The sequence below is a fragment of the Catharus ustulatus genome, chromosome 11 (assembly GCF_009819885.2).
Source record: "Catharus ustulatus isolate bCatUst1 chromosome 11, bCatUst1.pri.v2, whole genome shotgun sequence".
NCBI lineage: Eukaryota > Metazoa > Chordata > Aves > Passeriformes > Turdidae > Catharus > Catharus ustulatus.
In genome coordinates this window covers 14,884,558-14,898,619 of record NC_046231.1, presented here as the reverse complement: position 1 = coordinate 14,898,619, position 14,062 = coordinate 14,884,558, and the positions used below count along the sequence as shown (strand labels likewise).

The following is a 14,062-nucleotide window of genomic DNA, read 5'->3' as shown; positions in this document are numbered from 1 at the left end:
TCATCCCTGGGTGTTTTGCCAGGCGGATGTTGGCTTTGTGCGGGTGTCTGGTGTGAAGCTCTCTTGGCTCCAGTGGGTCTCAGAGTACCACCACAGCATAAATAATGCAAGAGCTGCTCTGATTGAAGTTCTCAGAAGAAGTCCAAGGTTCTGGCCCAAGGGTTGGATGCCTGCTGGCACTTTGACATTTTTCAGTGGTGATGGACTCGGAAGTGCCTTATTCAATGCTCCCATGAGACTGGTCAGGAAACAAAGCTGTGAGGAAGTGACTAATGGAAGATGCATCCCCTGAGGGAAACACATCCTTGCAGTGCACTTAGTGCCGAGGTGAGGCAGCCCACTGCTCTACACCCATCACCCGGGATGACAGAGATGAGCATGCTGGTGGAACCAAGCTGGGATGACCTTGAGAAACAGCCTAAAATAACAGGATCGACTTAAACAGGGACACGTGCAAGCTTTCACATGTCAGACACAGGTTAAGCCACCTCTCAGAGACAGTGTGGGGGATGTGTGACTGTGGAAATATCTCCAGAGAGAAAGCAGGTAGATTAGAGGGCTGAAAACCTACCAGCAGCACCATTACTGTGTGCAAAAACAAGAATTGAGAAGTTTCCCTTGCAGAGAACTGCACAACTCTCCAAATCTGTCGATTCCAGCCCAGCCAGCCCCTTCTCAACCCTCACACGTTTCTGTGCTTTGCCGGGAATTACACAGAGAAGAAATAATGACAATAATGTGCATCAGCAGGTACAACTTTTACTACATTATGACTTAATAATCATTTTAAAACAACCAGAGATCCCAGGAGCATTCAAATAAACACGGCTATTTTTAAAAGCATGGTAGGAGTGTGAAAATAGCCCCGCTCCACCTGAGCCGCCTCGGGAATGACGTGACAGCCAGGCTGGAAAACAAGCCCGACAGCATTGCGCTGCATGTCCCCAAGGGAAAGGAGTGCCGTCAGCATCCCTGCAAGGTGTCATCCCTCCTCTCCCTGCTTTCAGGTCATCCAGGGCTGGGATGTGGAGTGTTTTGTTTGAGGATGAGGAAAGGATATGAGGAAGAAAGTCCACAGGCAGTTACCAAGCAAACTTTGTGGGTTTTGTGGCACTTAGTAGCTGGGGCAAAGAAAGGAATGTGCCTCGTTATTCTGCTGTGCAGAATAGCAAGAGCTATCCCACAGGGACCGGGTTTTCCCTGCCAAGGAAAGGGACCAATGCTTCCGGGCAATTCTCCTGCAAAGGGAATGTTTTTCCAGAGTCCCGCAGCCCAGTGGGGAGCCCTCGGAGCTGCTCCATGGGCACTGCTGGAGAGCTGTCAGAGCTGGATTTGGCTCCAAAGAGGAGGCACTGTGGCCACTCTTGTGAGGCAGGAGCATGGGGAGCGGGAACATCGCCCTTGCCAGGGGCCACCGGCCTGGCCACCAGCTCGGCCCACGGGGCTGAGCTGCAAAATGCAGAATATGTCAATATTATCTTAAGGCAGGATGTTCTTGGATGTAAGACATCTTTACACTTTCAAGCCTAATCAGCAAAAAAGGAAACCTAATCAGTGGAACAGGCAGCAGCCAGCTCCCTCATTCAAGCATATCTTGGAAACTAGTAGGATTTAGGCATGTAATAATCCAAGATGTTGATGTTTGCCTATGTAAACATTGCTATGTTGGCAAAATACTCCGTGTCTGTGTATCTTAGAGCTGAGCTATCTTCATTGTAACACTAAAAATCATGCTGTGGGTCAAAAAGATCCTGCCCAGGTGAAGATCCTTCCCATGAGCGTGAGAAGTTAGCTGGAGTTCTGTGATTTTATGTAAATTATTAACCGATGTTAATTGAGGGGCTGTGCTTGGGAAATGACTAACCCCGAACTTCTCTGTGTACATAATGGCACAGAAAGTGTGGTGGGGTGTGCTGCATTTGTGGAATAACACCGAGCACCCAGGCTGGGGCAGCTCTGCAATAAACAATCAATGTCTTTCTGAATTGTGTCCAAGGAAGGGATCTGATTTTGTGGGGAACAGCAGGGCCGGAGCAGTGAGGGGAGCCCTGGGCTCCACGGGGTGAGCAGTTCCAGGGGCCCGTGGGACTGAGGGGTCCGGGATGGGGCTGAAGGGTCCCCATGTTAAAAACTACAATGTAATGTTGGCTTTCACATTTATGTATTAGCTTCTGCATGCTGGCATTGAATATTCAAATATAGTACAATGTATAACTCTATTTTGCTGTTCATTAGTACAACATAATCTATTAGTTTAAGTATGTACTGTATAGTTTACAGAAAGAGTGGTGTGATAAATTTATTATATTGTAGGCCCCGGGAGATGCTGTGAGGCTCCGGGGATTCAGAGAGGCTCCGGGGGATGCAGTGAAGCCCCGGGGCCTCTCACGCTCCCGGAGCTGCGGGCGGTGCCGGGCCCCGGGTCTGAGGGGTCCCAGAGCCCTGAGGGGTCCCTGGCGGGGCTGACGCTCCGGGGGATGTTGTGAGGCCCCGAAGGATGCAGTGAGGCTCCGGGGGATGCAATGAGCTCCCGAGGGATGCAGTGAGGCCCCAGGGGATGCTGTGAGGCCCCGCAGCCCCTCACGCTCCGGTACCCGCGGACGCTCCCGGGCCGGTCCCGGCTCTGGGCGGGTCCCGGGCGGGCGCTCCCGGCGGCCCCGGCAGGGGGCGGTAAAGCGCCCCCGCCCTCCCGCGCCTCGGCCCCGCCCCCCGCCCCCTCCGCCAATCGCCGCGCGCGGTGTCCCCGCCCCTCGGGCGTCCCCGGCGCGCGGTGATGACGTCAGGAGGCGGTGCCGCGCCGCGGCCGGAGCGGGCCGAGGTGAGTCCGGGATCGGCACCCCCGGGACCGCCTGGCCCGGCACCGGCACCGGCACCGACTCCTCTCCCTTCCCCTCCCTCCGGGGGCGGCGCTGGTGCGGCCCAGGCGGCGCGGGAGCGGCGGGCCCCGGCGCCTCAGCCCTGCTGCTGCCCGGGGCGCTGGGCCGCGGGGACGGGCGGGCCGGGGAGGGAGTCCTGCCCGCTCCCGGTGTGTTCCCTCATGGGGCGGGCCCAGAGCTTCTCAGCCTGGAGCCGAGCCTACTGCGGGACAAGCTCCCGGCACCGGGTCCCCTTTCAGTATAGCGACAAACGGCCTGCGTTGGGATGAGTTCTGAAAACAAACAGTTTTGGGAATCCCGAGTGGTTTGGCTGTTTCTGGCCAGCCCCTGGCTCCGGCACAGCTGCCTGCGGTGCTGCAGCAGCCCCAGGCCCGGGTTTCCCCTCCGAAATCCACCAGAAGCTCGCAACGGTAGTGCCAGGTTATGTCAGGTTTATGTCAGGCAGTGAGAGGCACATTTGGGATGTGTTACTGAGGCGGCAGGCGAGGAGCTGAATCTCCGAGGGGAGAAGCATAAATCCCGTGTTCCTTCCCACCGCTTCCTGCTGTAGCTCAGGTAGTTTGCCACCTGTCAAGTATGTGATCTCCCACTGGGAGAGCTTGTAATGCTTGTAATTTATCTTAATTCCTTTCCCCACTTTCTTGGTGATTACTACTCAGGAGCATGTCTTGCACTAATGTGGAGTTAAGCATTTTGTTGCTGACTCTGGTGTGCAGCTCTGGGATTCTGTAGCCTTCACTGGAACACGTAGGTGTTAAAGGAGGAGCCACTGACATGCTGGAGTTGCCAGATCTCTGTTAATGCCATTAGTGGATTTATATATAAAATTTTCAATTGTTTGATCCTTTTGTTTGGTTTTATTTATAGATGGGATGTTTTACACAATATGTAAAACCTTTTGCATGTTGAATTACTCTGTAATAATCTTGTTTATAGAAGCTCTCATTTCATTTTTCTATTGACTTAAAATGCTTTGTAGTTCAGTTATGCTGGGGAGACCGTCCATGGGAGGCATTATTTAGGACTAGCCAGAGCTCTGAATTTTTTATCATGATGCTTTAATCTGAATGAAACCCCACCTCGAGGGCAGTGCCTGGTGAAAGTCAGCTAAGCTCTCTGTAAAGTTGTTTTTTATTTCTGCTGCCTGGACCCTACTACAGGCATGTCTGTGCATGGCTGGGTTGTTTGACTTCAGGGTGCTGCCAGGATGGATCTTCTCTCTTGAGAAGTTACTTTGATGATGTTCAATTATAAAACTGAATCTTTACTAAAGCCTGGTTTCCTTTCCAGATTGGATGAAGACTGAACTTCTTCCAGGTGTTCCTTTAAAACATTTCATATTTCTCCACTTGCTTCTCCCAGTGGAAGACCGGCTGGGGTTCCTTTTCTGCTGTTCATGCTGAGCAGTTGCTTGGAGGAGTGGTGTGTGAGTGGAGATACACCTGGTGATGGTAAGACCTAAAATCACATTTTCAAGGCTAGTGGTTTTCTGAAGCCTCCTGTAGAGGCTCAGGCATGTGTTGATGGACTCTGAGTCAAAAAGGGCAAATGTGAAACTGCCCAGTGACTGCCAGAGCCACAGGTGGTTCCCCCATCTCCTGACCACAGTCATATTGTTTTAATCAGCACATAAAGACTTGCCCAAGTGCACCTAGTTTGGTTTTGTTGGGATACAGTGTGATAAGATTTCCTAGTCTGGAGCAGCTGGTAGGAATTCCACTTCTTACAGGCAGCTCTCTATGGAAAGCCTGAAGTGCCTCTTGGTGCCTAAAGATTTAAAAGAAAGCAAAATTGAGATTGTTGAAAGGTGTGAAAGCCCACCTTGATTTCTCAGGGTTTGGAGGATGAGGGACTTGCTGACTGAAAGCTGCTCTGGGCAAGTGAACATCTCCCTTTTAACAGGGGCAGCAAATTCATTGGTAAAATGCACCTTAAAACCAGTGTGCCTCTGGCTCCGTATTCCCTGCCTCTTCTATTCCACTGATCCCCAGCAGCAAAGTAGTGAGAGGTTTCAGACAGTGTACAAATTCAGTATAAAGAAAATCTTGGGAAGATGTGTTAAGTGAACAAGTTGCTGAGGTGCTCTGTGGACCTTCTGGTGAGCAAGCTCAGAACTACAGGGTTTGGATTGGCTGCTGACTGAGGAAGTTGAGCAGATCTAACAAAACAAAAGAAAATGCTTGACTTTTTCCCTGGACAAAAAGACCTCCAGAATTCTGCTGTGTGACTGATTCAGTGCTCAGCAGGGAGCAGAAAACAAACGATCCCTAGTAAAGAGAGATACTGTGTGATTTCCATGGACACTTCTGTTCTGACCATGACTGGGTGTTTGTAGGCACTGCCTTCACTCACTTGTGATGAAAGCAGCAGAGCATTGTGCACGTTCTGTAGTAGAGAGAAATGAAAATCCCATATCCTCAGTTTGTGATAGCACGGCCCTATTGTTTTGATTTTTTCCTTCATTTGAATCTTCACTACCTTGATTCCTCTTTATTTGTTTCTTCTCATTCTTTTTTTAAGATTCAAATGTGGGAATCACCCCGGATGTGGTTGCTGCTGGTGCTTCCCTGGGAACATGCCTTGATAGGGAATTAACACCAGTCAGTGATGGGCTGTGGGACAAGCAAAGTGCTTCCCGAGCCCCCCAAAGATGTGCAGCTAGACCTGGTTAAAAAAGTCGAACCTTACACGGGCCACAGTGACATATACAAGCATTTCATCAAAGATGACTGTGGGGCTGTCATCAAAGCTGGCTCTCCCTCTCCTCCTCATTACACCAACCCCTATCCCGGGAACCCCCTGCCCGCCCAGCAGCCCGAGCCCCGCAAGAACAAAGTGGCCAAGTACCGCGCCAAGTTCGACCCGCGAGTGACAGCCAAGTACGACATTAAAGCGCTGATCGGGAGGGGCAGCTTCAGCCGCGTGGTGCGGGTGGAGCACAAGGCCACCAAGCAGCCCTACGCCATCAAGATGATCGAGACCAAGTACCGCGAGGGGCGGGAGGTGTGCGAGTCGGAGCTGAGCGTGCTGCGGCGCGTGCGCCACACCAACATCATCCAGCTCATCGAGGTGTTCGAGACCCAGGACCGCGTGTACATGGTCATGGAGCTGGCCACCGGCGGAGAGCTCTTCGACCGCATCATCGCCAAGGGCTCCTTCACCGAGAGGGACGCCACGCGCGTGCTGCAGATGGTGCTGGACGGGGTGAGGTACCTGCACACGCTGGGCATCACCCACCGGGACTTGAAGCCGGAGAACTTGCTGTATTACCACCCAGGAACGGACTCCAAGATCATGATCACGGACTTCGGGCTGGCGAGCGCGCGGAAGAAGGGAGATGACTGCCTGATGAAAACCACGTGTGGCACCCCGGAGTACATTGCTCCTGAGATCCTGGTCAGGAAGCCCTACACGAACTCTGTGGACATGTGGGCTCTAGGGGTGATCTCGTACATTCTCCTCAGCGGCACCATGCCCTTCGAGGACGACAACCGCACCCGCCTGTACCGGCAGATCCTGAAGGGAAAGTACAGTTACTCAGGAGAGGTGAGTGTGGTGAGGGGAAATCGAGCAAGAAGCTCTCCCTAGGTGTGTAAGACCAGTGGTAAAAAAATATGTGATTCTGGCTTTTAAAATCCTTTCCCATTTTCTGTCTGCTCCCAGTGCAGCATAGCGAGCTCCTTTAAAAAAATGTGTGCACAGAAAAAGGAAACTTGCTGTAGAACAGAACTGGGATGCTTGTGGGTTTCTAACTGGGAGGGACCTTGACTGTGGTAAGCTGCTGTTAGAGGCTTTGCAGGTGAAACTTGAGCTGGGGTGTTGGAAATGTGGCACATACATCGCTAGTCTGATTTTGACACAAATCTATGTGTAGTATGGATATATATATATCCATATGTATCCATCTGTAGTATATTTCAGCTTTGCTGAAAGACAGGGCTATGGCAGGCAAGAGGCATTTGCTTCTTCCATCTGGAGATGGGATTATTTTAGAAATTGATCTGCTTCCTGAGCTTGGTATGTGAGAAAATGAAGGATTGAAAGATAGATTTTGTAGGTAAGTATGGAAAGAAGAGTCTTGGGGGATAATTTTTAGGCATTCTGCAAATGGTAGTGGGGCCTGAAAGTGCTTCTTGCTCTTCAGAAGAAACAATTTGAAGTTAAAACACTTCTAAATAACATGTTTACTCTTCTGACCAAAACCCAGTTGATATTAGGAATGAGTGTTGCTGTTGTCATGTCCTTGCCATGCCATGCCCTTGACTATTGTGTGCAGGTGTGATGAAAATGCAGAGCTGAAAAGCATGTGTGGAATGGCAGTGTGAATAACCAAAGGCATGGTCTGGCTTCTGTTTGAAGAATGAGTGAACAGACTAGGGCCCTTCCTTCAAAAAAATTGACATTTGGAGGGGTTCTGATCAAACTCAGTGCAACCATAAGCAATCTGGAGAGAGTGAATTGAGTGTTTTGAAGGTTCCCTGGGGTAATTTACTTTGATGGCCACTGATCCTTGTGCCAGACTGGACTGGTTTTGAGAAATTTTGTGAATTGCAGTTAGGCCACTGGAGACTTCTTGGTTGTGCGTGCAGAGGTAGCACGTGTGCCACAGGGAAAACATTAAACTCTCTGTTTTGAAAGTGTCAATGCACAAGCCTGAGGCATTTTACTTGCTGTGCCACCACAAATTACACACTTTAGGAAGCTGTTATGGATACTGTGTGTGACATGAGTGGTTGGTTTGGAAAGCTGTCGATCTTTGCTGCTTGGAAAGCAAATATGTGTCAGCTAGCAGCCTGTATCTTACCTGGGTGCTTTGTTCCTCTAGAGCCAGGGAAAATGAATGCTTTAATTTACCAGTGTAATTAAGCCTATGCCCCTAAATTGCACAGTGCTTGACTGTAGGCAGGTATTGGCAGAAGATGGAGTAAAGAGGCTGCTCATTTTGTGAATAAATTCTAGAAGAAAGCGAAGTGAGCTAGAGGTTTAAAGGTGTCTGCTGTGTTTCCCACAATCTTGCCAGCACTCTTAAAGCCATCTTCTGGGTTTTTGAATGCTTCTGAGTTTTTAATGTTCACAGACAATGGCTCTTCTTTTTTTGTGTTACACTGGAAGAAGTGGGAAGATGTCAGAAATGAGGGTATTGATAAGTTAGTCAGACTAATGGGAATGGCAGGAGCTCTAAGTCCTGGTTTCTTTGGAGTAGGAGTGGGCAGAATACTCGAGAGCATTGCTCAAAGCATCTGTCTTGGATGGATGCAGGAGCAGAGGTTTCATGGGAACAACTGCTTTTCTTCTCTGTAGTCTGAAAGTTAAGGGTCTGAAACAGAAGAGGAAATGTTGAAAGAAGCCTGTGAACTGCAGTGCCCAGAGCTGACAGCTTGAGCTGTGTGGCTCAGACAAGTTCCAGTGGGGAAGGAGGGAGCTGTCTTCAGGCTGCACCATGGCAGCAGAGTGCTCTGAGTCCCGGTGCAGAGTCCTGCCTTTTGAAAAGTCTGACCCCAAAACCTGGTCACAGAGGACAAAGCTGTATTGAAAGAGGAACAAAAGCCAAGATGCACGCTGACCTGAGAAGCAGCTCCATTTTCTTGGAAAAAACAAGTGATCAAGTCCAGCTATTGTAATTGCCTTCTGACTGGGACCCTCTTACCCCAGCTCCTGTTCCTGGAGTGTGAGGTCTGTTTGAAGAGCCCATTAGCAGATCAGTAGGAGAGGTCTCCCACAATAGGTTATTCAGGTACTGCTGACATCACTGCTCTGATTATCTCTTGTATCTCCTTCTGTACTTTTTGAACTGCTTGGAGTAATGGCTAAGATGAGGAAGGAAGGACAGCTGGCTTTGTAATTGGGTGTGCTTTTTTTCCTGAGTATCCTGAGTAAGGGTTAGGTGGGCTATTGACACTGTTTTGAATGTAGCCTGCTGCAGAATCATTCTTTTTCACTTGTTTTTTTAGAACTTACTAAAAAGAATGTTTGGACATAATTATTTAAATTAATTTTTAATTGAAATCTTAAAACTGATTTCTGGGATCTCTTTGTAGCTTAGAAAACTGACTGAGGAATAAAGCTGGAATTCTATTCTTAGTTTCCTTTGAATTTGAAAGTGCAGAACTGAAGATTGGATCATCATTATCCTGCTAGGACAGGCTCACTCTGGTTCTGTTTCAAAGCTTCTCCTTCTGTTGAATACCAATACTTTTATGTTGCTTTACACACCTGGGAAACTTGATGGAATAAGTGGAAGGTAATATATGCTATGGTTAAATTGGGAAATTTAGCTAAGGTGTATGGATTGTTCTGATTTTGATATCTGATCTGGACAAATAATTTCTCTCATGGTCTGTTCTCCTATTCATAGAACAGAATCAGCTTTTTATGGTATGCTCACAGAGAGTGAGGTTGGTGTGTGCTGCTGTGGGAAGATGTCTTAATCAAATAACCAAAAAAGCTTGTTCTAAATAATGATGCTAGTGGATGCATTCATGGGAGAGGCATGCTTGATATATGAAGGAAGTTGGGCATTGCAGGTCTGTAGGAGCTCTGCAAGAGACTTAACAGCCTGTGGAGAGATGATCTGGTTTTGTGTGGCTTAGATTTTCCAATGTTTTTTGATCAAATCCTCAGCAAAATCTCTTGAAGGAACTTTGCAGCTGTATTGTGATAGTGGCCTTAGCGTGGATCAGCAGTTTGCTGGTAAGCACAGATGTGAAATACATGGTCAGTTCCATTGGGAAGCACAAAAATGGTGAAGATTGAAGAATCTGTGCCCTTCTGCCCAAAAGCCAGCAGGAGGAAGTTCCTTAACAAACCTGCACAGTCTCTGATGATACACAGATTATTCAGAGGGTGAAAACAAGGGCTGTGGACCTTGGAAGTTTACCTGAGTTTGAAGAGCAGCTGGACAAATTCATGGAAGACACATTGATGGAGAAAATGACCAAAGGTCAGAGGAGAAACCTGACTTGCAAATTGTATGTGCATTGCACTTCTACTTTCCTCTCCTTGAACATTCAGAATCTTAATGATCTCCTGCCCTAGCCTGGATTTTAAAGCACCAAGTTAAATGCAGGTGTTGAGTAAACTCTGTAGATCCTGTGTGGATAGACTCAGGCTGGAAGAATGCCCTTAGTTACAGGAAAACCAAGTTACTCTGGATGAGTAGCATGAATGGTGTTCCCATAACAACGAGCTCAGTCTGTGTGAGTAAAAAGATAAACCACTTTCTCCCTGAGCAGTTTTTCCTGCCTGCAGCTGATAGCAGAAGCAGGAAGCATGGAGAGTGCAGGCAGTGCATTAACAAACAAACTACCTGTGCTACCTGGCAGAAAGCAAGATAAAAATAAAGCCATTCCAAAGCAGCTGAAGCATCCTTACAGGATGAGTCCTTACCCAAGCACGTCTGCAGAGCATTTCCAAAGTATCCTTGTAATTATCCTCATTCTGGGGGCTGGTTAAAAGACTGTGGAGGATTTGTAATCCCTCAAATCCCTTGTGACATATAGTGGAGGAGACAGGTGACAGGCTTGTCAAATTTTAGTATTAATTTCCTGCATTTATTCAGTGTTTTGAGAGAGAACGTGGTAGAGCTGGAACCCAGACTGCTTCTGACTCAGCTGGGAGCTGGTTGCTGAATCGCCCATCCCGCCCCAGAGGGACTGATCAGTCATTGTATTATGAATTATGATGACTGGAGTTGGATTTCCTATCAAATGACAAACTTAATTTAAAACAGGCACAAGCAACAAAAAGAAACTGCAATTATTCTCAGTAACCTGCTTCCTCTAAAAGTTGTAGATGGAAATGTATAGTGGCAACTCAACTTTCTGTGTGTTTGTATTTTACTGTAGAAACTGGTCTCCTGTAAGAGGAAAAAAAATATGCTTGCATATCAGAGAAAATCTGTCCATAATCCTTATCACTTTCAGGAGAATCAGTCAGTATAGGACAAGCATTCTGAAACTTTGGGTGAGTCTTTGTACATAAGTTTTGCAATGCAGTAAGTTTTGCACTGATGCTATGGCAGGTCTGGCTGGCTGCCAGTCCTGGGGTAATTCCTGCATGTTTGTACATTTGGTCATTTAAAATGAATTACATATGCCTATGTAATAAAAAAAAATAAGTCTTTTGTTGTTTTTATGATAGAAATACAACCACTTTATCAAAATTTTCCAGTTCAGAAAAAAATCAGTTATTTAATACTGTATTTATTTTCTATTTTATACTTAGTTTGCCCCAGAAATCTGTCCAGGTTTTTTCCTGCAGTTCATACCTTTAATGTTACATATCATTGAGTTTTGTGTAATGTGTTATGTTCTAATTAAATTGGTTAAAGGGTAGCAACTGCCCTGAAAGAGGGAAAACTCTGGTGATCTTCTTGTAGTACATTTCCTGTTTTAAGTTGGGCAATAAGGCAGACTGGCTTCTCTGAATTTGGACTGGAGTATGTCTTTGGGAAAACATTCAAAGCTGGTTTAAAATACAGCCAGGAACAGAGAAGCACCACTGCTCTAATGCTCCCTTGGTCCTATATATATTTTTTAACACAGGAGATGAAGTCCTGTATGTACAAGAGGCCAGAAGAGCTGGTAGGTGCCCTCCTTCATTGAAGATTTACCTTTGCAAAGTGCAGAGCTGTTGTTTGCTCTAAGAGGAGCTCAGTGCAAAGGCACCTGACTGTTCTGGAAGGTCTCTGTGGGCTCAGTGCCTGGGAGGGTCTGGATGCAGCAGGATCCCTCCCTTGTGGGGTCCCCAGAAGGCCATGCTCACACGTGGTGTTGGCTGTGCCAAGATGGTCTTTAGACCCATTAGATGCTTTTGCAGGGCAGTCATCACCTTGGCCTCTGATGTCTGTGCCAGAAGAGAGGAGAGATTTCAAAGCAGCAGGGTGGCCAATTTTCCGTTCTTTTCCCTGGAGTTTGAATGGCCCAAGCTGTTGAATATAGTGTAACAAAGAAAACAGGGACGGGGCAGCTGAAGGCAAGATTTTAAAACACATTTGCAGTATTTATTGGCATGAGCATACAAGTCTCTGGGACCACGTTTTAGCCTTCTTGGGGGAAGAAAGATCTTTTTGCTTAAAGCAGCTGCTATTTTTTCCTGTGAGCCACATTAGATGGTAGAAGTGTTTTACAATAAGTCCTGTTCTTAGAGTAAAGCAGGCATTTTTTCCCTAAAAACTAGATCTGGCTTTTTTTCCCGTATAGGGAAGAATTGTTTTTTATATAAATTGTTGAACCCTTTGCCTGGAAAAAGTAAAAAACCCATCAATTTACAGAGGAATGTGCTTTTGCATTTCACATGGCTGTGTGAAAGCGGTGATTTTGAAGTAGAACAACGAGAGTGTTGGCGAGCTGCAGTCACAGGGCTCTGCTGAAAAGGGCACTCTGCTCTCCTTTGAAGAGCTGGAGCACTTGAACAGGATGAAAGCTCCTCTCCAAGCCAGGCACAGAACACTGAGGCCAGCCCAATAAATGGACTTCTCTTGGCTTCTGCTCTTTATTTTTCTTTTAATGCACCAGATCAGTGGGTGTGAGGATAGGTGTGTTTGTGTAGCTCCATCTCCAAGAGCTGAAGTGTTTGTCCAGCTCTCTCCCTCTGCAGGAAGGGACATCTTTGGAAACACGATATCCTCAGTTAAAATCTGGAAAATCCTCCATCCTCCTGCATGTAGCAGTGACCATGCTCCTGAAAAAACTCAACATGCTGCATTGGTAAACACTTTATTTACAGGTAAAGAAACACCTTTTCCATTGAAAGGGCTTTGAAACCAATGCATGCATTTGAAAATCAAGTCCTCCTTGCTCTGGTTGCATCTTAAGATTCTTTTTGAGGGTTGTTTCCTCCAACAGAATTGATGTCATTGGGACCTTTTTCAAAATCACTCCTTGTGCCTTTTTATTTATGTTGCAACACAGCAGTGAAGAGAACCCCCAATGCTAGGGCAGGGTATGCAAGGAGAGGGGTGATCATCACACTGCTGCAGTCTGCAGCACTCTGTGCTAACAGTTCATATTCACAGATTTGTGCATGTCATCAGGACAGGGTGGAAACTGTCTAAGCCTCAAAGCTTCTAGAAACAAAGAAAGCAGGGAAGGAATCTCCGTGGGGAAAAGGAATGCAGGTTTTTTCCCAGTGATTTCATTCACAGCCCTTTTTCTTTTGGGCTACTGTCCATACCATTAGCACCTGCAGGTTCAAGGCAGAGTGAGGGACAGCAGCTGACATTTTGGTTAAGATTTTTGGGGTGAAAGACTGGGTTTGGGGAAGTGGTGCACAATGTATGGCATGTAATAGAAGGATAGAGGAAGGCAAGAATCACATATTGGGGGAAGGGATTTGCAATAGTGCTGTGGTTTGACATATATTTTCATTCCTTCATCTGGGGGGCCCTATAAAATCCTGTTAGTGGTGGAATAGTATTTCTGCAGAATTAGGGATGTAGGGATAAAGGGACATTGGTAGGGTAGAAAAAGAATATTAAGCTGCCTCTGTACAGAATACACATTATTAACAGAGAGGATTTGAACTATCAACTACCATTGGTGTCTTTGACTCCTTTACATTTGGTTAAAAATAGCCTAGGCCATTTCCTCTTTTACCTTTGGTTGATTGAGTCCTTGGTTTTCTGGCTGTGGCTCAGATGTGTTGTTTTTTTCTGATGTGGAGGTGTATTTTGAGGCACGACACGCTATTGCACACTCATTGACTTAGGACCAAAGTTCAGAGAGTGAGAATATGTGTTAATTCTGCAGTGGGAAGAGCTGTGACCTGCAGGAAATCTGCCCCTAAATACAGCACTGTCCCTTCTCCCCTCCCTTGGAAATAGTTACCCTGGGGTTGGAGTCTGTGTTGAAGTCCAGGTGCAGCAGGGGTGAGAACTCCTCTGGTTCTCTCATTGCTGTGGCTCACATGGGAGTTTTATCACAGCTTGTGGGGTGAGTGGATTGGGGTGACATCTTGCACTGCTTCAGCTGGATTTCCTGCACCTGCTCTGCTGAGGACCTGAAGCCCCAGATGATTGTATGGAAGTAAGACACCAGGACAGCACTGCAACTCTAGGGGCACAGAAAGCACTGGCTGGTACCTATAAAACATTTTTTAAGTGAGCTTTCAGGTTGGTTGCACTCTGGAGAAAAGTACAGCATCTTCCTAACTCTGTTCTGAGCTCCAGGTTGAGGCTTGGAGGTTTT

General features: G+C 47.1%; 1 protein-coding gene across 1 annotated transcript in view; it reads left to right on the top strand.

Moving 5' to 3' along the window:
* The first annotated feature begins 2,759 nt into the window (after positions 1–2,759).
* PSKH1 (protein serine kinase H1) overlaps positions 2,760–14,062 on the top strand; it is a 29,721-nt gene continuing 18,418 nt past the window's right edge. The window contains exons 1-3 of the mRNA XM_033069638.2: positions 2,760–2,818; positions 4,167–4,327; positions 5,397–6,422. Of these exons, the coding sequence (XP_032925529.1) occupies positions 5,484–6,422 (939 nt within the window). The 5' untranslated portion in view covers positions 2,760–2,818; positions 4,167–4,327; positions 5,397–5,483. The remainder of the gene's footprint in view (positions 2,819–4,166; positions 4,328–5,396; positions 6,423–14,062) is intronic.